Source organism: Mauremys mutica, chromosome 11 (genome assembly GCF_020497125.1).
Source record: "Mauremys mutica isolate MM-2020 ecotype Southern chromosome 11, ASM2049712v1, whole genome shotgun sequence".
Classification (NCBI taxonomy): domain Eukaryota; kingdom Metazoa; phylum Chordata; order Testudines; family Geoemydidae; genus Mauremys; species Mauremys mutica.
The window spans coordinates 44,892,647-44,915,214 of record NC_059082.1 but is presented as its reverse complement, the minus strand read 5'-3'; the positions used below and the strand labels follow the sequence as shown (position 1 = coordinate 44,915,214).

The following is a 22,568-nucleotide window of genomic DNA, read 5'->3' as shown; positions in this document are numbered from 1 at the left end:
ATAAAGAGATGTTACCAGGCCAGGATCTTGTGCCTGCCTCGGCCACAGGGAGTTTCTCTCTGTACCTGATGCTGGCAGATGGATGAGGCTGTCAAGGTATCAGGTGCAGAATCTGGCGAGAATCATAGAATCATAGAATCTCAGGGTTGGAAGGGACCTCAGGAGGTCATCTAGTCCAACCCCCTGCTCAAAGCAGGACCAAACCCAACTAAATCATCCCAACCAGGGCTTTGTCAAGCCTGACCTTAAAAACCTCTAAGGAAGGAGATTCCACTACCTCCCTAGGTAACCCATTCCAGTTCTTCACCACCCTACTAGTGAAAAAGTTTTTCCTAATGTCCAACCTAAACCTCCCCCTCTGCAACTTGAGACCATTACTCCTTGTTCTGTCATCTTCTACCACTGAGAACAGTCTAGATCCATCCTCTTTGGAACCCCCTTTCAGGTAGTTGAAAGCAGCTATCAAATCCCACCTCGTTCTTCTCTTCTGCAGACTAAACAATCCCAGTTCCCTCAGCCTCTCCTCATAAGTCATGTGCTCCAGCCCCCTAATCATTTTTGTTGCCCTCCGCTGGACTCTCTCCAATTTGTCCACATCCTTCTTGTAGTGTGGGGCCCAAAACTGGACACAGTACTGCAAATGAGACCTCACCAGTGCTGAATAGAGGGGAATGATCACGTCCCTCTATCTGCTGGAAATGCCCCTACTTATACAACCCAAAATGCCATTAGCCTTCTTGGCAACAAGGGCACACTGTTGACTCATATTCAGCTTTTCGTCCACCGTAACCCCTAGGTCCTTTTCTGCAGAACTGCTGCCCAGCCATTCGGTCCCTAGTCTGTAGCAGTGCATGGGATTCTTCCGTCCTAAGTGCAGGACTCTGCACTTGTCCTTGTTGAACCTCATCATATTTCTTTTGGCCCAATCCTCTAATTTGTCTAGGTCCCTCTGTATCCTAGCCCTACCCTCCAGCGTATCAACCACTCCTCCCAGTTTAGTGTCATCTGCAAACTTGCTAAGGGTGCAGTCCACACCATCCTCCAGATCTTAATGAAGATATTGAACAAAACCGGCCCCAGCACTGACCCTTGGGGCACTCCACTTGATACCGGCTGCCATCTAGACATGGAACCATTGATCACTACCCGTTGAGCCCGACCATCTAGCCAGTTTTCTATCCACCTTACCGTCCATTCATCCAGCCCATACTTCTTTAACTTGCTGGCAAGAATACTGTGGGAGACTGTATCAAAAGCTTTGCTAAAGTCCAGAAATAGCACATCCACTGCTTTCCCCTCATCCACAGAGCCGGTTATCTCATCATAGAAGGCAATTAGATTAGTCAGGCATGACTTGACCTTGGTGAATCCATGCTGACTGTTCCTGATCACTTTCCCCTCCTTTAAGTGGTTCAGGATTGATTCCTTGAGGACCTGTTCCATGATTTTTCCAGGGATCTTCCTTCTTCCCTTTTTTAAAGATGGGCACTACATTAGCCTTTTTCCAGTCATCCGGGACCTCCCCCGCTCGCCATGATTTTTCAAAGATAATGGCCAATGGCTCTGCAATCTCATCGGCCAACTCCTTTAGCACCCTCGGATGCAGCGCATCCGGCCCCATGGACTTGTGCTCGTCCAGCTTTCCTAAATAGCCCCGAACTACTTCTTTCTCCACAGAGAGCTGGTCACCTCCTCCCCATACCGTGCTGCAGAGTGCAGCTCTCTGGGAGCTGACCTTGTCTGTGAAGACAGAGACAAAAAAAGCATTGAGTACACTAGCTTTCTCCACATCCTCTGTCACTAGGTTCCCTCCCTCATTCAGCAAGGGGCCCACACTTTCCTTGACTTTCTTCCTGTTGCTAACATACCTAAAGAAACCCTTCTTGTTACTCCTAACATCTCTGGCTAGCTGCAACTCCAAGTGTGATTTGGCCTTCCTAATTTCACACCTGCATGCCTGAGCAATACTTTTATACTCCTCCCTGGTTATTTGTCCAATCTTCCACTTCTTGTAAGCTGTTTTTTTTTGTGTTTGTTCCTGCAACCTCAATAAGGTTTCTTTAAAATACAGCCAGCTTTCCTCGACTCCTTTCCCCATCATGTTATTCTCCCAGGGGACCTTACCCATCAGTTCCCTGAGGGAGTCGAAGTCTGCTTTTCTGAAGTCCAGGGTCTCTGTTCTACTGCTTTCCTTTTTTCCTTGTGTCAGGATCCTGAACTCGACCATCTCGACCATCTCATGGTCACTGCCTCCCAGGTTCCCATCCACTATTGCTTCCTCTACTATTTCTTCCCTGTTTGTGAGCAGCAGGTCAAGAAGAGCTTTTCCCCTAGTTGGTTCCTCCAGCACTTGCACCAGGAAATTGTCCCCTACACTATCCAGAAACTTCCTAGATTGTCTGTGCACTGCTGTATTGCTCTCCCAGCAGATATCGGGGTGATTAAAGTCACCCATGAGAACCAGGGCCTGTGATCTAGCAACTTCTGTTAGTTGCTGGAAGAAAGCCTCGTCCACCTCATCCCTCTGGTCCGGTGGTCTGTAGCAGACTCCCACCACGGCATTACCCTTGTTGTTCATACTTCTAAATTTAATCCAGAGACACTCAGGTTTTTCTGCAGTTTCATACTGGAGCTCTGAGCAGTCATACTGCTCACTTACATAAATTGCAACTCCCCCACCTTTTCTGCCCTGCCTGTCCTTCCTGAACAGTTTATATCCATCCATGACAGTACTCCAATCATGTGAGTTATCCCACCAAGTCTCTGTTATTCCAATTACATCATAATTCCCTGACTGTGCCAGGACTTCTAGTTCTCCCTGCTTGTTCCCCAGGCTTCTTGCATTTGTGTATAGGCACTTAAGATAACTCGCTGATTGTCCCGCTTTCTCGGTCTGAGACAGGAGTCCTCCCCTCTTGCAGTCTCCTGCTTGTGCTTCCTCCCGGTATCCCACTTCCCCACTTACCTCGGGGCTTTGGTCTCCTTCCCCTGGTGAACCTAGTTTAAAGCCCTCCTCACTAGGTTAGCCAGCCTGCTTGCAAAGATGCTCTTCCCTCTCTTCGTGAGGTGGAGCCCGTCTCTGCCTAGCAATCCTTCTTCTTGGAAGACCATCCCATTGTCAAAGAATCCAAACCCTTCTCTCCGACACCATCTGCATAGCCATTCGTTGATTTCCACGATTCGACGAGGATGGAAGGCGAGCAAGAGGCTTATCTGGAAGTGGGTTGAGGATGATCCTCCTCACATGCAGCTGGTCCTTACCTTCAGACTCATAGCATGTGCTAAGGAGCATGGTGCTGGAGCTACAGGATGTGTGCGCTGAGCCTGAAAGGCTCCCTGGGCTCAGCTCGGGTTCCGCTGCCCTTGGGAAGCTGGAGCACAGGAGCGCTCAAGGCTTCCTGCAGAATCAATACACACATTTTCCTCTCCTCCCATGCATGAATCCATACCTCCCCATTCACTAGCCACTTGCCAGTGTCAGCCTTGCCATAGGCTGGAGCTGAGCAAACTTCCAACCCAGAGCTCAGCCATTGCACCTTGATCCTGATCTGCAGCATGCCCTGCTGGGCCAGACCTGACTAATGACAAAACTTGGTCAAAGCATCTTAGACCTGACCCACGGAGTCTGTGGTTCTAGTCTAAAATCGCCACCGGGGGCCTGCATCCAGCACTAACATTCCCCCTCCCGCATCTAGATCTGCAGCCCTCATGTTCTTCTGGTCCTGGGCCCTGCACAGCTCTCTGAATGCCCCTCAGTCCAGATCTGCAGCCCCTCTCCCGCCCCCACCCATTCCCTGCTATTCTTGTCCTGAACCTCTATCTGGCTCTGTCAATGCCTCTTGCATTGCCCCTGCTGGTCTAATCCTGGAGCCGCCTGAGCAATGCTTGCCAATGCCCCTGATCATAAAATGCTGTATGCTGGCATCACTCTACAGATGATTTTCATTATTAGTAGCTTACATAAAATTAATAAGAATTCATCATGCTAGTGGTTTGGGGATATGGACAAATATCCATAGGATGAGACTGACCAAGGTCACTACATTGTTGGCCAAACTTTCCTATTTTAAGTCAGCTCCCAAAAGTGCTAGTAAGTTACTGTGACACACTGGACCTCAAAGTAGCAACCTGTAACCCCCATATTCATCATTTGTATATGATTGTGATATTTCATACAAAGCATGCCTTGTAACGTACCATATGAAAGGCCACCAGCTACTGAAACTTCTTGTTCTGTCAATATATATATATATATATATATATATATATATATATATATATATATATATATATATATATATAGTTACTGTGTATGAAGTTATGAGATTTGCTGTATGGCTGTTATTGAAATATGTTGTGAGTTTAGGAGATGCCCACGGCTAGCTCTCCAGTGACTAAAAGGGAGGTGACCCAGGGAGGTGTTAAATGATCATTGATCAGCAGGGGAATTGTAAAAAAGGGATTTACAATTTTGTAAGAGACAGTTGCACAAGCACCACACAATGGGGATTGCTCATCTCTGACGCAGCAAGGCCCACCAGTATGGGTCAGTATCTTCCCTGGTACATGGATTGAGGGTATAAAATAAAGGACAGTGGCATCATGAGACCACCTCTCCCCTTCCCCACATACACTGAAGGCAACAAGAACACTGGGAAGACAAAGACTTTGAACTGGGAAGATTAGTCCCAGGTTGAGAAGGAAATACAGCCTGTGTATTAAGAATTATAACCTACCTGTAACATCCAGTAGGGTGAGAAAAGCTGTTTGATTCCAATCTTGCTTAGTCTGATAAAGTTCAGAATTTAGACTGTGATTTTACTTTTATTTCTTTTGTAACCAACTTTGTCCTGTATGCTTACACTTACAATCACTTAAAATCTATCTTTAATCAATCAATTTATGTTAATATTTTATCTTAACCAAGTCAGCTTGTCTAAATTGCTTGGGGAATCTGCTTAGATTACAAAGGCTGGTGCAGGTCCACTCTCCTTTGATGAAGTGGAGAACTAATTAATGCTCCTGCATTGTTCAAGAGGAGGTCTTGAGCAGTGTAAGACAGTACATGTCTCAGGTGCAAGGCTAGGGGCTCAGGTGGATTTGCTGGTGTTTCCCATTTCTTGTTCACGAGTGTCTTGGACAACATTCATTCAATAGAGCTGGGTGTGTCTCTCCATGCTGGTGGCTGAGTGATAGTTCCCAGAGGGGGTTGCTCCTTGTCACTAGCAAAGAATCATGAGAGACAACCCAGGCTGGAGAACTAAGGGGGCAGTTCCAGGTTGTACCCCGGAGATCTCATCACAGTCACATCTCTCCAACCCCCTACACCATGGCCCAGACTCCTGTGTTAGAACACATTCACATCGCACTTACTGAGAAGTGGCCTAGCAATGATACAACCTGCCCCACAAACTCATATCTGATTCCTTTGGGTAGATAAATTATGGTCTAATCATAGAATCATAGAATATCAGGGTTGGAAGGGACCTTAGGAGGTCATCTAGTCCAACCCCCTGCTCAAAGCAGGACCAACCCCAACTAAATCATCCCAGCCAGGGCTTTGTCAAGCCTGACCTTAAAAAATCTCTAAGGAAGGAGATTCCACCACCTCCCTAGGTAACCCATTCCAGTGCTTCACCACTCTCTGAGTGAAAAAGTTTTTCCTAATATCCAACCTAAACCTCCCCCACTGCAACTTGAGACCATTACTCTTTGTTCTGTCAATAGTATAAATACCCTTTCCTACTAATGATATTTGGGACCTCCTCCCATCCTGAAATCAGATTAATGGAGTGCTATATTTATGCCTTTGATAAAGGTATGTAAAAGGGTGTCATCAGGAGGAGGGAGAAAACTTGTTCACCTTAGCCTCTAAGGATAGAACAAGAAGCAATGGGCTTAAACTGCAGCAAGGGAGGTTTAGGTTGGACATTAGGAAAGACTGCCTAACTGTCAGGGTGGTTAAACACTGGAATAAATTGCCTAGGAGGCTGTGGAATCTCCATCTCTGGAGATATTTAAGAGTAGGTTAGATAAATGTCTATCAGGCAGGGGCGGCTCCAGGCCCCAGCACGCCAAGCGCGTGCTTGGGGCGGCATGCCGCAGGGGGTGCTCTGCCGGTCGCTGTGGGGGGCGGCAGGCGGCTCTGGTGGTGGACCTCCCGCAGACGTGCCTGCGGAGGGTCCGCTGGTCCCGTGGCTTCAGTGGAGCATCCACAGGCACGTCTGTGGGAGGTCCACCTGAGTCGCAGGACCGGCGACCGGCAGAGCGCCCCCCCACAGCGTGCCGCTGTGCTTGGGGCGGCGAAATGCCTAGAGCCACCCCTGCTATCAGGGATGGTCTAGACAGTATTTGGTCCTGCCATGAGGGCAGGGGACTGGACTCGATGACCTCTCGAGGTCCCTTCCAGTCCTAGAGTCTATGAATCTATATGGACAGATCAATAGAACGCATACAGGCGTTTGGAGGAGGTGCGGTTTCTATTTCATTCTGCCCCATCCACCGCAGTTAGACGCTGTCTCATGAACTCAACTCAGAAATTCCCAGGGGCTATCTAGGAGCTCCTTAGAAAGTACCTCATTTATTGGAAGACCCCAAATATATCTTGTGCTACACACACACAGACTCACCTGCCATTGTCCGGTTGCTTATTACTGTGATGGATTGTGCAAATACCAAGCCAGAACGTAACAGAGATTAAAAGACAATTAATACATGATAAAAAATAGGACTCACAGTTCATTCCCAGCAATCATTCTACCCTCCTCCTCCCTCCACTATTCCTTGTCCTTCAGGAGCAATCTGTGTCACAGATTTTAAAAGGCGATAACTCTCATCTTTGGTAACCTCTGGATACAGGAAGCAGAGCTGGTTGGGGGAAAATGGGTTTTGTTTCCATGACAAATTTTGACAAAACTGAAAATGTTTTCACTTTTTTCTTCAAAGTTTTCAGAACCCCCAAAATTTCTGTCCAAACCAACATTTTCAATTTTCAGCAAAATTCTTTCCATTTTCAGCCAATATTTTTCAGCTTTTGATTACCAACATGTGAAAAAAATTCTTTCCAGTTTTTTGATAAAAGCCCCAATTATCATCAAAAATGAACACTGTCATTTTGACCAAAAAAAGCCATTCTTAGGGGAAAAATGTTTTGAATGAACTATTTCAGCCAGCTCTCATAAAGAGAGATGCTTACACCCACCAAGGCAAATTCTGATCTCACCTACATTGCTGTTAATCGGGTGTAACCCTGTTGATCAGTGGCATCTCGCTACAGTGGTGTAGATCTGGAGCAACCCCATTGACCTAACTAGTGGGTGAACCTTGTAAACTCCAGAACTGGGGAAGCAGTGGAGATGGACTTTTTGCATGGACTTTTTTGTATAGACCCCAGTGCTTTTAGCAAGTGCACCAAAGCTCCCATGCTGCTTCATGGCCATTGCATGGCAGATATCCTTAAACCATACACTCTCCCCTACCCTCCCATGACCTCAGCACTTGAAAAGTTGGCTTCATGTCCAGAGTACAAACCCTTCGGTGACACATCCCAGCACTTTCCCATGGGCAAGACATTACTACAGGAGAATCTGAGAAAGCGTTTGCAGTCCGGGTACCCAGGGCCTGGTTAGCACTTGTGTGTGCTGCCCCCGAGTACCCCTTGTATGCTGGGACAATGACTGGGGAGAGTGGCTTGAGGTTGAAAGCAGGATGGAAACAACCCCACATGGCTCGAGCCTTGAGTACTGACAGAACTGTGCAATGCAGTAATGCCTAAGACCTCTCTCTACACCCAGCTCCAGAAAGCAGGAAGTGCTTCTCTGGCCTGGCTCCCTCCTTTGCAGGAGCCCCTGCCTCTAATATGGGAACCCCTCACAGCAGGTTTGAACTGAAGTCGTTTTACCCTCTCCAATACCCACTGGAACTGGAGAGCTGGAGTGCCCCTAACAGCTGGGACGGGGCAGCTGAAGATCCCTGACAGTGGATGTTGGTTGAGGCTGCATTAAAGGGCTGAGAAGTCTGCATGCCGTTCACATCTGCCAATGAGTCCTGCCATGGGATGAGGGCATCAGAGACTCCTCTTGGTCTGGCCAGAGACCTAGACCTGCACCTCTCTCCCTAACTTAGGGCTGACAGAGGACCAGGTTCTCCAGGGTGGGGAAGTCCACAGGTTCTGACAGGGCCCTAGCAGGCAGACAGCTTCTCCTAGAACCCCCAGTAGAGCATAGGAAAATACATCTCCTCCAGCTACTGAGTCACAACTCAGGTCTTTCTATAGCTGATGATGTTCTCTCCTCGTGCCAATGAGGACTGCTGGGCCTGCACGCCAAACCATACTACAAACTACACCAGGCCCAAGGAACTTTGTCAAAAAGAACCAAGCGTTTATTTTCCCCAAAATGTAAGTGTCAAGGCACAAAATACTCCAGATTCTGGAATTTAAATAATTAAAAAATACCAAACCAGACCTTGATTCTAGCCCAATGGTATCTCGCTGCCTGAGTGGGGCCGGAGATGAGTGCCGAGGATGTAGGAATGCAGCACAGTGGGGCTTGGGTATGAGAAGCAGAGATGGAGGGTGAAGAAGGCAGCCAGGGATCAGAAACTGTGCATAAGGCAGGCTGGCCGGACAATGCTGGCACCTCCCTGACTTTGGTCTGCCCCTTTATGTTTCCGCTGGTGCTGTGAGCACAGCTTAAATGGTTTTGACCCTTTATGGCCCGGAACATTCTGTCTTGGGCCCCTTAACTCAAACATTTAGTGGCCTGCACAGGTCTTTGTTACACACAAAAGCTACATTAAAAGGAAGCTATTTAGATTGCAAAGTCAAGCCATCAAAAGTTAGGAAATGCCAAAATTAAGGCTGCCTTGGCAATCTAAATTCGGTCCCTGGTGCGTATGTGTTATGACACAGCCTTTAATTACACAATCTCATACTGTTTTTCCCATCATGGCACAAGGTGGACGGTGTTCCCTTAATGAGCAGCTAGTCAATATTTTGTTCCGTTTGAGGCCCCACGCCCCACCTACTGCCCACTAGTCAAACCCTGCTTTGAGACAGAGTTATTCACTTACCCTGCACTCGTCATTAGAGTAGCGAAGAATCCCCCATCCCCAGCACCCTGGAGAGATGAGGAGGTATTATCCACATCTTACAGGTGGACAGCTGAGGCACAGAAAGATTAAGGTAAAAAAGTATCTACTAATTTTGGTGCCCAATAGAAGGCACCGAGGGCCTGATAAGCATTATATAGCACTTTCTGTATTCAATCAGAGCTCTCACCGACCAGCTGCAGCAGGGTGTGCTCAGCACTTCCCTCTTCCCCTACCACCACCAAGCTATTCCTATCTCTGTCGTTTCCCCAGCCCTGGCTCCTTGTTCCAGTCCCATTCTCCTGGCCTACCCAGTCACCTCTACGGCTCAGGTTTCTCATCCCAGCCCATCTCCTTGCCCAGCCCCTACACTAGTATCCCCCCCACCCCCGCACTCTCCAAATCCCAAACTCTCCCCCGACTCCCAGTCTCACTCACACCCAGCCACAATTCTCCCAATCTTGCCCCAACTCCTCTCCCAGCTCCACATCTGAGCTCCCTCTGCTTCCCATCCCCATAGGCTCCCACTCCTAATCTCCCTCCCGGGGCTGCTCATTTAAATTCAGTCTCCCCTTCCCACCCTTCTGCCCCAATCTCCCCCTCTCTGGCTCCTTGCCCAGTCTCTTTGCCCAAGCAGTCCCAGTTCTCCCACAGCCCAGCTCCTTTTCAGCTGTCCCCCTCCCCCTGCTCCCTTTGCCCGTCGCTCACTGGTCTCTAATCCCAGCCTCATTGTCCAGCCAGTGCTAGTCAACCCCCCCCCCCCGACCCGCCAACTGGCTCCCAGTCCTGTCCCATTTCTCTCCCTGGTTCCCAGTCCCTCCCCCAGTTGCTAGTCCCAGCCTCCTAGGGTGACCAGATAGCAAATGTGAAAAATCGGGACAGGGGTCGGGGGTAATAGGACCCTATATAAGAAAAAAGACCCTAAAATCAGGACTGTCCCTATAAAATCGGGACATCTGGTCACCCTACAGCCTCCTTGTCCAGCTGGTCCCAGCATCCCCAGGCTTACTAGATTCCATGTCACCGATTTACTCCTTCTTCTGCCCCGATCCAGCTTTTGTCCCCTCTGCACTCACATCAGACAGTTTCCTCTGCCAAAGTGCCTGGATCCTGAGAGCACAAGAGAGAGCCTCTCTGCCCTCAGCTCTAGTGCCCAGCCACACCTGGCCTAGAGCAGCAATCACAGGGCAAGTCCAGCTTTGTCCCAGCAGCCCTAGTCTAGCAGCAGCATGCAGAGCTGCTCTTTGGGGATGGCACATGCACAGTCTGGTCAGCGCTAGGAGCTGAGAGAGCCTCGAGCATGCTCAGTGAGGATGGAATCATCACAGATTTTAGCTGGCAAAACTGAAGTCTCTGGGCACATGCAAACTGCAATTTTAAAATGAAACTTGACCAAATGTGGGCAGATTTTCACCGGGGTGGCAACAGGCACATCCCTGACACAGAGGCCATGCCCCCACCAAATGTCAAGTCCCCATTCCCAAGCAAGGGGGTGCTAAAGCTGCTCAAAGAAAAGGGCACCCAAATGATTTTTAACGTGGACTAAACAATGTACTTTCCCTTAGCCTCATTCTCAGAAACAGCCAAGCCATTCTGGCTGAAATCTGCCAAACACATTCAGCCTGAGGCAGACCTCTGGCATGGAAAATCTCCACCCAAATGGCTAAAGCTTGGCAAAGTTATAAAGCAACTGAAAGCAAGGTCTTATATAGGGAGGTGTCGGCAAATCTTAATGATAGGAGGTGCTCCCCCGCCACCTATAATAGCCCCTCAGTTCTTCAGCTGGGATACATGAGTGCATCCCCAGTGAAGTTAATCGCACCCCACCCCCATTGACAAAGCTGAGAAGCCCAGTGATTCCGATGAACCATGGGTGGGGCTGAGAAGGCAGGCCCATTAGATTCTCACAGCCTAGCTTCCTCTTGCCTCTAGCTTTCTGACAGGAAAAACTTAGGGTCACAGGCAGGTTCCATGCTGCTCAGTCATGTATTTTCCATTCACCTCAGAGTTGCTGACCCCAAAACACAAACTTTAGAGGCATCAGCTCATGGGAAACCTTGGCTTCAAAATGGCCACCTGATGCCCAGGAAGAGACTGGCCAGTGTGTGAGAGCTACAATCATGGGGGGGACTCCCATTTAACTTCACAGTGCTCCTCGCAGGCAGCTGAGGTGGCGCCGTTGGCCTCACTGGCCCTGGAACCAGGCTGCAGAGGAGGCTTTCCAATGGATAGAGCAGGTAATGGGGATAGCTTTGCTGCAGAAAATTGTGGATTATCCCTCCCAACCAGGGATGCAAAAATGATGAGAGAATTCATCCCTGCCTCCACTCATGCCCATCCCCTTCTCCAGCAGGGACGCAAGCAGCTTGGGAGTTAGTAGCCGAGGGTCACATCTGACCTGCAAGTTTCCCTCCTCATCCTTGGCTCAAGCAGGCGCAACATCCAGTTACAGATACTTCCTGACTCCTGGGCAGGGGGGTGAGATCTATGACGTTTCCTCTCCCCCTCCTGCCCCAACAAAATCTTCTGGGCCAAACCCACCCCTGGGGTAACTCCACCAACCTCAATGGAATTAAGCCAGGGACAGATCTGGCTCCAGGGGCTTATGGCAAAAGACACATGCTGATGACAGTGGTACAACGTTAGATATCAACAAGATGCCCTCTGGAACTGTGCCTCTGCCATAACCAGGACCAAGACCAAGACCATGGACCACTTCCACTCAAGTCTATGAGCTCCATCCCCATGGAGCCTCTACAATGGCACTAGGCCATTCTCCATCTCTACAGTCACCTGGACCCACTGTCCATCTCCAAGGAGCTTCAAAGACCTTCTTGGGCCCATTGTTTACCTCCACAGGCCTGCTGCTTGGAGGTTGTTGAACCTTGTCCATGAAGGCATCTTGTGGGGAGGATAGTCCAATGATCAGCAGGCTCCCCTTGGTTGAGTGGAGGAGAGCGGTTGTGGTTGGGCCTCAGGCACCAGGTGCAGGAGAGGAAAAGCAGACAGGAGGGCACAAGGACACTCAGAGCCTCTGCCTTTAGGATCTTCTGAAAGACAGACAACTGGTCCCATCCCTTCCCCTGCCCGCCCCCTTTAGAAGCTGAATTTAGGGTTTGGGAATAAGCTGGAGCCTGATCTGTGGTGAGAGTGGGGGAAGGATGGCTGGGAGTGGGGAAGAGGGACATCCATGGAGCCGTAGGGCCGGCTCTCGTGTTAGTTACATGCTATAAGGGCCAAGACACCAAGAGCTGGTGCTGTATTGGGGCACTGATAACCAAACACCCCCTTAACCATCGATAAAATTGCGGGGGGTGGGGGAGCTCATCACCCACGTCACCTGACTACACACTTGTTTGGCAGAGGACAAGAGTCCCCACTGCATCCCTCCTGGCTGCTCAGATCCTGCTGGCTGCACCTCCTGTGCAGGGAGAGTTCAATCTCACAAGGGACCGAGCCTTCCAACCCATCCAGCAGAGCACTTTAGCATCTGCTTAATTTTAAATGCAGGAGTAACCCCACTGATCTCTAAGTTAATCACCTTACAGGAAGGAGCCCTTCACATACTGGGCTCAACTCTCCACTGCCCTGCATCTTGGGCAGTCATTTCCACCGGGGCAGTGTGAGTGCAAATGGTCACCATTGGGAGCACTATGCACCCACTTTGCACTGGTGGAAGTGAGCACCCAAGGTGCAGGACAATGGAGATCAGGCCCCTTTGGGCTGCACGGGCCAGGAAGACAAGAACTCCTGGGAATAAAGTGTATCCATCCCCGTGAGGAAGCAAGCGCTACATAGTGACAAAATCGCATCTACCCTGTATGTGTGTTGGGTGGGGGAGGGGGAAAGATGGTTACAGTGAAGCAAACAGAGCAAACAGGCTGAAGCTGCTGTCCTTCATGGCCAGGGTATGCAGCAATGGTGACACAGGGGATGGGATGTTCAGTGTCTCCTATAGGACATCCCCCAGAAGGCTACAATGGTCCGAGAGGACAGTCTGCTAGTCTGTGGCATGGGGCTTCGTTTGTGTGTCTCTTCCACTTCCTGTCAGTCAATTTCTTGTTCGTTGCCTGAAAGTGAAAGAAAAGTGGTGAATAATCAATCCACTGACCTTATGTGGGGGGGGGGGGGATAAGGTGAGAGAAACAGAATACAGAGAAACCGAGAATAGCTCCCAGGTGGGTCAAAGGGCACAATCCACACTAGGGGCCTATTGGGTGAATGTTAAGTGATGAGTAGGACTAGTGGGAAATTTTATGTTGAAATTTTTTTGATGCAAAATTGGGATTTCAACATAATGAAAGTTTTGACATAAAGAGTCTATTTTCCATACAAAAGTTCAAATTTTCATTTAAAAAAGTGAACGCCAGAGAACCAAAATATTTTAATTGTGAAATGCCATCATACTCTTTCATGGGAATGGTAGTTTGGATGCCTTGTGTTCCCATTCTCTTCTATGGACCAGGCTTCCCAGCTGGACTTCATCTCCCATGATGCCCCGTGACTACGCTACTGCCATGATGGATCACCTCCCCTCCCCTCATCAGGTAGTTCAACCAGGGATTCCAATCTAGAGAGGAGAATGGGGACATGAGGTACCTGAACTACAATTCCCATGTGCCACTAGGTCAGCATTTCAGAATCCCAGTATTTCGGCTTTTGGACAAAACACTTCAGATATTGATTTTTTCCATCAAAAAACAAACAAACAGTCCTGTGTGCCAGTCACTAGCCCACACTCCTGCCCCCATCCCAGTTAACAAAAATTATCAAGAAAACCTCGACCAAAATGGCTGATGTTTAAAGTAAAAAATAAATAAATCCATCAATTCACCCATGTCAATAAATGACCATTCAAAGTTACAGAAGCTCAACCAGTGCCCTGGGGTTCATGCTTATATCACTCATGCTCTGCTAAGATTGGCACCAGATGAATTTTTTGTGGAGAAAATGCTTTACGAGTCTCTATGAGGATACAGACAACTCACTTAGCATTCCCGGCCAGGAGCTGGGCCCCGCAGGCATGGGAAGGGACTGAGGTAGGTTTTAGTTACCGTAAGGCGCACGCAATGAAGGGCATGGAACTGTTGCATTGACCATGATACGGGGAGTGAAGTGGGATCTAGTGCAGTGGTATGCATCCTATCGCATCCTATCCCATCCATGGCCCCTCTTCCATAGCAGGAGCCCCTTAGGAGCTCCCTCCCATCCCTATGGGACTCTCTTCCATTGAGCAATCTGGAAAGGATCAGGTGGCTTGCTGCATTGTGACCCCCAGAGAGAAGATCCCAGTCTAGCGGATAGAGCAGGAGACTCACAAGAGATATTCCAGGCTCCTTCACTGCTGTGTTGGGAGATCCTGTAACTTCACCCATCTGAAAAATGGAGATATTCACACTTTCCTTCTATGTGTGTAAGGATACTTCCTCAATTCCCCTTTCCAATGCTCTCTGTGACCCTCAGGAGAGAAGAGTTCAGGGAGCGCAGAGTATTGCTATCATACCTTGGCACACTGTGGATCCAGAGCTCATGCTGCAGGGCCATAAGCTTTTCCTCCAGCACTCTCATCAAGCCAGGTGATGTGCCAAGGGGCTTGTCTGACCAGCACGGTGCTTTTACTGCATCAAAATCCACACATCTCCTGCCACAGAGGGACCACCGGGAGGACAGCACAGAGAGCAGGGTTGTGCACCTCCTGCAAAATGCCAGGCATTTCCAAGTGCTTTATGGAGCATTAGACACTGGCACTGCAGTGACTGCACTGGCAAAGGCAGCAGCTATTGTGTGGCCAGTCCACTGTGAGGGCCTGTTTACGCTGCAGGCATGGACAGTACTCCTGAATGTGAACAACTCCCACCTGGGAGCAAGTGCCTCATGCATAGGAGATGCAGCCTTTTGTAATGAGGCTGTGGGTTCAAACCCCACGTGAGCTGGCGGCTCCCACAAGCTGTTCTCCCTGTGGCAGCTTTGCAGCGGCCTGCACGAAACATGTTGGAGTCTCAGGATAGTTCTCAGTAACCTGGTTCCCACATCACAACTGGTGCCAGTGACTCCCCACTGGCAGCCTGGGCTGGGGGCATCATGGAGGCCAAGTTCCTCTCTTCATGCTAGAGGTGAACCTGCCTGGACAGGTGAGCATGGAGCAGCCTGCACCACTGCTGTCCAGCCTGGGCCTGCTGCTGCCTTCCGACTTTAGGCCTGATCTCCCTCCTCACCACTGGATTCACTTACAAAGTGAAAATTCTTAACAATCTCAAAGTGGTCACAGGCCTGCTCCTGGGAGACGCTCAGCTCCTGGCACACCCCTCGATGTCAATGTGGGTTCCACATGCTCAGCATCTCTCCAGATCAAGCCCTACAGGCCTGAAATGTGGATAATCTGGAGGCTGTTGCACAGAGCTTCGGTTTTACATGGTCATTTTAGATTCCCTCCATCCTATAACCCCAGACCAGTATGCCCAGGCTAGCACAGGGTGGGTCTTTCTACCTCTCTAGTGGCTAGTCCCCATACACAGGCCGATGAGCCTTTTACTCCTGGCCCTGACAGCTCTGCTCCTTTCATTCAGGCAGTAGCAGCACATACTTTTTCAATCCAGCCACCCAGAGTCCGATCCCTGTGGACAGCCCCAGCAGGGTGGTGTTATGCTATGCTACATTACATTCTGCAGTCCCTGCCCACAACCTTCCCCTCCATACACTGGAATCTCATGCTTGGAAGCAGCAGATGCTTCCAGAGACACAAAACCAGGAAGCAATGAAATGATGGCCCAGTTCTGCTCACACTGGTGAATGAACTGAAGTCGCTGGAGCTGCACTGAGTAAGTGAGAGCAGAATCAGACCCGGTATTTACAACCTCTGATGAAGGCTGGGGTTTCTTAATACAGGACAGAGAGACAAACCTCAGAGCTCCACTCTGGAAGTGGACACATTGACATCCATGGGATTAATAGTGTGGGGACCTTTCTGGCATGACCGTAACACCCGAGGTCATCTCTGCTCTGAAGGGGCTTGCAGAAGCCTAGGGTGATCTTCCCCTAGGTCTCTGGCCAGCCCACAAGTTTCACGGTTTCATGGGATGCAGGGCTCCTAGGCAGGCCCTTGCTTTACTTGAGCTGATGAGGGGTGGTTGGCATGTATCAGCTGACTTCCCATGCAGCTGGAGAGCAACCCCCATCACTGCTCTTGGCTAGCAGCAAATTCTGCCCAACTGTTACGCTAGTCTGCATCCAAGCAAAGCACCTTGCTCTAATGGGTGGCTTTTTGTTGGAATGATTTACAACCAGCAGCAGCTTAAAATATGGCTTGGCACAAGGTGGCCTGTGACCAGTGTCCTGAGTGAGCAGCTTTCTGGCCTAGTTCAGCCAGCAGGCTGGCACCGGCAGGCTGCCAGCTGTGACAGCAGCCCTGCAGCACCCAGGCACTGCTCAGAAGGTAGGACAGACTTCTCTTCTTGTCATGGCTGTTAGTGGGTTTGCGACTGGGTTTGTTGGGGGATTTTCATCCCTGGCGCTCATGCTGGAATCCCCTAATTAGCTGTCTCTGTATGGCAAACAAGCACAGTCCCTAAACAAGCACAGACACATGTCCATGGACTAACTGCTGTGCCCAGCTAACAAAGGCTGGACTCCTAATAACTGTGCATGGCACGTGCTCGAAGGCCCACCAGGCCTGAGGATGGGAAGGCTGGTGACCAGCTCCCACACCTTCTCGGTTAGAGCTGGTTTTCTGGACTATAGCAACATTGCATTCTCCCATTGCTGCTGCAGGCTATGGAACTTAAAGGGATTTACAAACCTAGATGAATATAGCCCCATGGGAGGTGCTATCACTGTCTAATTACATATGGGCAAACCAAGGCACAATGCTGGTAAAAGACTTGTCCTCGTTCACACCGTGATTGAGGCTGGAATAGACCCCAGGAGCCCAGATCCCTGGTGTGGGCCATAAGCACCCGGCCATCCTTCCTCCTCCCATACAACACTAGAACAACTCCAAGACGTTTACAATAAAGTGACATCTTTAATTTGGAGTGTAGTGCCACGGTTGGAACACTTCCCCCTGCGAATCCAGATGCAAGGAACTGAAGAGCACACCCGGGAAGCAGGGAAAACGAGAACACAGGTAGGAATAGAGCTCCAGCCAGCTGTGCAGAGGACCCCATCCCTCCTACAAGCTTCCCGCAGGCTAATCCTTATGATGCACCCAGTGATGGAGGGCACCAATCTCTATGCTTGTTGGAGACCCCAGCTTCCCTTAAAGTCATATACACCTAAAGGAAATAATAATTACAATACAAAGTGCCCTATATGGTGCGCTGAGCCAGTGCTACCTTTCACTTTAACCAACATTCTGCGATCCAGTTCTGCCGGCTGTGTCGATGGGTTTCCCTAAGCACTGGTTTGTCCGGCAATGTAACGGTTAAAAAGCCAGTCTCATTCAGCCATATTCCAGAGGAACTTCTCCTTATCACATACTAAGGCATAGAGACAGGGAAGCAGGAGCGGGTGGCATGGTTTGTCAGACAAAGCCAATGTTGCAAAAGGTCTGGGCTGCCAAAGTGCAGAAAGTCAGTGCTGAGAGATTTCCCCCCTCATTCCCAGAGGCTGAGCCTGCCCACACAACAAGGGCTGGCCAGAGAGCCTGTGCGCGTGTTGTGAAAGAGAGTGTGTATTTTCAGAGCTCATTGTACAGCACTAAAAAACCCTCATCAGCTGGAGAATCCTAGGAGATGCCATTATTCATACTACATTTCTGCTGAAAAAGCAGCCAGAGAGGATGCAAAGGGACTTCTCTAAGCTGTGGGGTTAAGCAAACAATCTGGCTTGGAGATGAAAAGTGAAGAGGCAATGAAAACAAGCACAGACTGTTTAGGCTTGCAGGGAAAGATAAGGGCAGCAAGGGGGGTGGAGAGAGAAAGCAGAGTGAGATAATGCTCCAGCTAATGGTATGAAGGGCAGTAAGAAAAGATTTTTATAAATCCATAAGGGCAAAATGCAGCACTAGAGAGAAAGCAGGGCCATTAATAATGGAGGAGAGGGGTGAAATTAACCATGGCTTAACAATAGCTGAGACCTCTAACTGCTTTAGGAAAATCTGCCTTTAACACCAAAGGAAATAAATTTTGACGACTGAGAAGGAAATCTGCATGTGCAACCTAAGATAGCTGGGCCCTAGGATAATAAAGCAACCAGATAATTAATCAGGGGAAGACAGAAGGAGAAATTTCAAAGGCATAAATGGGAGTTAGGTGCCCAACTCCCATAGATTTTCACTGAGAGTTGGGCATCTGGCTGTCTTTTGGCCATCTCCTCCACAGTGCACCTGGGAAATGATTGCCTGTATCACAGAGAACTTGGGAAGCCCGGATACTCTCAGCAAAAAGGAATGAATGAATCATTCTGGCAATTACTGTCTCATTAGCCCAGCTTCTAGCACTAGTGAAATGATGGAAATTAAAAGAAAAAAGTCAATAAATAGCTAGAGCATAATGGATGCATGAGCAATAAACTGTGCTGGATGTTGGGAAAAGAATAAATCTTGGCAAACCTGATTGCTCTTTTTGGGAGAATTACAAAATCAATGGCCAAGAGGAATGCAGTAGATATAAATATAATACACTTGGATTTTAGTAATGCGGTTAATATTGTATCTAGCAAAAAACTGATTGGCTTGGGATAAAATCATTGATGTGAATTGAAAAGTGGCCAAGAAACCACAAACAAAGGGTAGAATTAAACAGCAATTTATCTGTTCTAGGGGATGTGTTTATAGCCTCCCAATCTAATCTGGGATAATTTAACACCTTCATTGCCGATCTGGCAGTGAGAACCAACAAGGTGCTAATGAAATACACAGCTGACACCAAACTGGGAGAAGTTGCAAACACCATGGAGATGAGCAAATCTAGAAATCAGAAGAGTGGGCAGAAAACAATCATCCAAATCCCAGATACACAAAGCATCCAACAGATGGTTGTGGTTCTGCATTAGGCTTTGTTGTTTTTAGATAACCTACAGCTCAGATCTCCAAGTGTCCCTGCTGGGCTAAACAGCCAGCTGGCTGTAATAGCAGGTCAGTTTCAGAGGTTTAAGGGTACAGAAGCCAGTGGGTCTGCCAATCTGTGTAGTTGTTGCAAGAGACCCTGTATGCGAGTGCAAAAGGAGAGAGGAAATGCCCTTTACCTTCTTTGTTCTCTATGCTCTTCAGAGGCTGCAAAGCTGTTGGTGAGAAGAGAGAGAATTCTGTCACATTCAGGCCTGGGACCACAGCATGCAGCAAACAGAGCATTCGAGCAGCAGAGCGTTCAGCCACACTGGGCCCAGATCCACCAACTTGTCAGGGCACCCTGGACACGCTCTTCCTCCCAGCCCTCCTCCAACCCAAATGGATCCTTCTCTTCCTCCCCAGTGATGCAGCCCTGCCCAGCCGGTTCTGCACTGCCCCTGGCTGCCCTGCCCAGGACTCACTGCCGCATCTGAGCTGCCTCTGATCAAGGAGCCAAGCAACCTGATTTAATTGTTTTGCAAACTCTGTCTTTGCCTGCTCCCCCTGGTTTGTGATCTTGCCTGTTTGAATCCCAGGTCAGTGGGCAGAGCCCATGAGAACAACAAAAGCCTGCCCCCTCAGGAGAGAGAGGGGCCGCAGAGCCCAGACCTCAACTGAGTACAGATCAGCCAATCAAAACAAGAGACCCAGAGGGGGACACTGAGCAGAGCCCCAGGCCTGACTGCCCTAGAGATCACATACTCTACGTACCCAAAGAAGGGGCAGCAGCAATGCAAGATTCCCCCAAGCTACACCTCTTTTATGAACCTGAGTCCAATTCTGGAGACACCAAGCCTAGGCATGAGTGGAGAGTTTGGAATCCCTGGTCTGCTCAGTCCTTGGCTTCTCTAATTTAGTTTGCTAATGAGGGGGCCTATCAATGCCAATTATTAGTGGTGGGATTGTAATGGGGATACCTACTGATTAGGAAATGGACAGAGACCCAGCCATATCTTTCAATGACAGTAAAATCCAAGATCTCCCTTCCCCTCCACTCACCCCGTAATTTGTAATGAGAGCAACGTTTCCTGAGTGCGGTTTCAGGAATGCTCTAGTAACTAGGCCATTAATAGATATCGTGCTCAAGCTACGGAGCTGAGTTTGGTAAACACTGGCGGTGGTTGTAGCCTGCACATGGCTTCCTCTCAGCAGCTCTTGGCATCAGCTCTTAAAAGAAGTGAATTTCCTGATCAGGCAGGGACAGGGTGCTTCGTTCTGACTACGATCTCCCCACACACAAATCCCCCCTATGGAAACTACTGCCACAACATGAAAAATGAGGACAAACACCAGGATGTTGCCACATCTTCAGCCTCCAAATTCTGGCACTGAGGCTGTGGAAATTAATTGCTGAAATTTACAGTATAGATATGAAATCAATCTCCTGTTGGTTTGGGGGGGGCGGGGGTCAGGAGAAAGGACTGGGCTGGAGGAGGGGAGGCTGCATGGTTTATCTCCCACCATTAATGAAGGTAGGGGAAAAAAATCCATTTAACAGTTCATAGCATTTATCAGCCTTCCACAGTAATTACACCCACCAACTTCCACCACCAATCAAAGCCCCAGCCCTTAAATCTCACAGGCAACTACAAACATCAAGAAGCCTGGGTTGGGAGCACGCTCTCTCCCAAGGAGAGATTAGGCGCAAGCCAATCTGTATACACCAAAGCTATTGTTGTGCTCAGAGCAGATAAAGGGAATCACCAGGCATATAATTAACTCATTTGATTACAGCAGAGTGCCACTATCACTTTTTATTAAAAGATAACACAGCTTATGTCGGCCCTGTGAAGCTGCCAGTCTGCTCACAGCTTGGAGGGGTTCACTGCCGGCCAGCTGGCCTGCCTCAAAGAGTCGTGCGAGATGGCACAGGTGCCAACGTGAGACTGGCTGTGTTGGCATGCGTGTGATCATGCACACGACAATGCACTTCTGTGTGAGACTATGTTCATGTTCATTGCATCGGTGTGTGCGTTTGCAACAGTCCATGTGTACAACATGCACAACTGTATGAACATACTTGGCAATGTGTGTGCATGTGCAAGTGTATGTGTGTGCACGTATGCAATATGCATGGACAACTGTGTGCACACGCTCATACATTAGTGTGTACATGTGCGAGCATGTGCTCTTAAATGGATGCACGACTGTGTGCTTATGCTTGTGTATCCATGTGGGCACATGGAAGAGTGTGTGACACTATGCATGCATGTTTGTCTGCACATGCACAAGCATTAGCATGTGTATGTGCATGTGTGCGCCTTTATATTCATGCACGACTGTGTGCGCATGTTCATGCATCAGTGTGTGCACATGCAAGTGTGCACCACTCTGTGTATGCACATACTTGTGCATCAGTGGGTTCACATGCCACAGCTTGCATCATTCAATGTATACATGACTGTTTGCTTATGCAACATGTGTGCATATACCAGTATATAGAGGCAGAACTGTGTATATGTGACATGTGCATTCCAGTATGTGCTCATGATATGTTGTGTGCACACCCAGGCTGTGGCACATCGGCTTCATCTTCCAGGTCAGACATACTCTCTGACTCAGGGCTGGGCAGCTCCTTTTTTCCTTAATATTCTTGCAAGTTTCATGCAAGAACATACCAGGTCTCATCTGCACTAGAGAAACTACCTCCTGCTGACCACAGGGTCAGCATTGGGTACAGCCGACCCAGCAAGGGTCAGTGTTTAAGAGCAAGAACTGTGTGTGGCCCAGTCACAGTGTTGACCAGAGCTGCCAGGGTCCATTTTCAACTGTGTGTTCTAGTTGAAAACTGGATGCCTGGCAACCCTAGTTAAGACCGAGCAGGTGACAGTAAGAAACAAGCCAGGCAGCACAGGAACCAGTGGGAAGGTGCAGGGAAGAATCAGACCCACCCACCCATTCCAGCCCCGTCCACGGGGTGCCCCCTGGAACTGATGCAGGAGGCTGGGATGGGAACACAAGGACCTACCTTCCCAGCATGCACGTTGGTTTCTCCTTTAGCAATCCCAACCCCAACATGAAATTCAGCACCCCAGCCCCCACCCTGGTCATCTACACAGAACGTGGGCTTTGAGATCTCACCAACCTGTCTTGGGTTCTCCACCATCCTCACTCTGCTCCTCCATCCCTGCAAAACAAAAGCCATGTGTGCATGAAGCCTCCGGAGATGCGCAGAGAAATCACTGAGCAAATGGGGAAGGGTTGGTAGGGGAGGTGCTCAGACTAGCTCTACGGGTGGTCCCCTGTCCCATCCCACAGCCCTCTGGCTATTCCAGGCCTGCCGATGCCCCTAGGTCCCAACCTGCAGCCCTATTAACCCAGCCCTTCCCTGCCCCCAAAGCTTTGCTGATGCTCCTCAATCCTGGCCCACGGCCCCTATTGCTATCCCAGCCCTGGACCCCCACTCATTATCTGAAGCGGGGAGGACTGAGCA

The 22,568-nt window shown here is 49.2% G+C and overlaps 1 protein-coding gene across 9 annotated transcripts in view; it reads right to left on the bottom strand.

The window, feature by feature from the left end:
* Positions 1–8,359: 8,359 nt before the first annotated feature.
* Positions 8,360–22,568, bottom strand: part of CD276 (CD276 molecule) — a 99,023-nt gene continuing 84,814 nt past the window's right edge. For all 9 annotated transcript variants that reach the window (XM_044979147.1, XM_044979150.1, XM_044979151.1 and 6 more), the window contains 3 exons: positions 22,221–22,262; positions 19,273–19,308; positions 8,360–13,160 (listed from right to left, as the gene is read on the bottom strand). In XM_044979147.1, the coding sequence (XP_044835082.1) occupies positions 13,138–13,160; positions 19,273–19,308; positions 22,221–22,262 (101 nt within the window). In that variant the 3' untranslated portion in view covers positions 8,360–13,137. The remainder of the gene's footprint in view (positions 13,161–19,272; positions 19,309–22,220; positions 22,263–22,568) is intronic.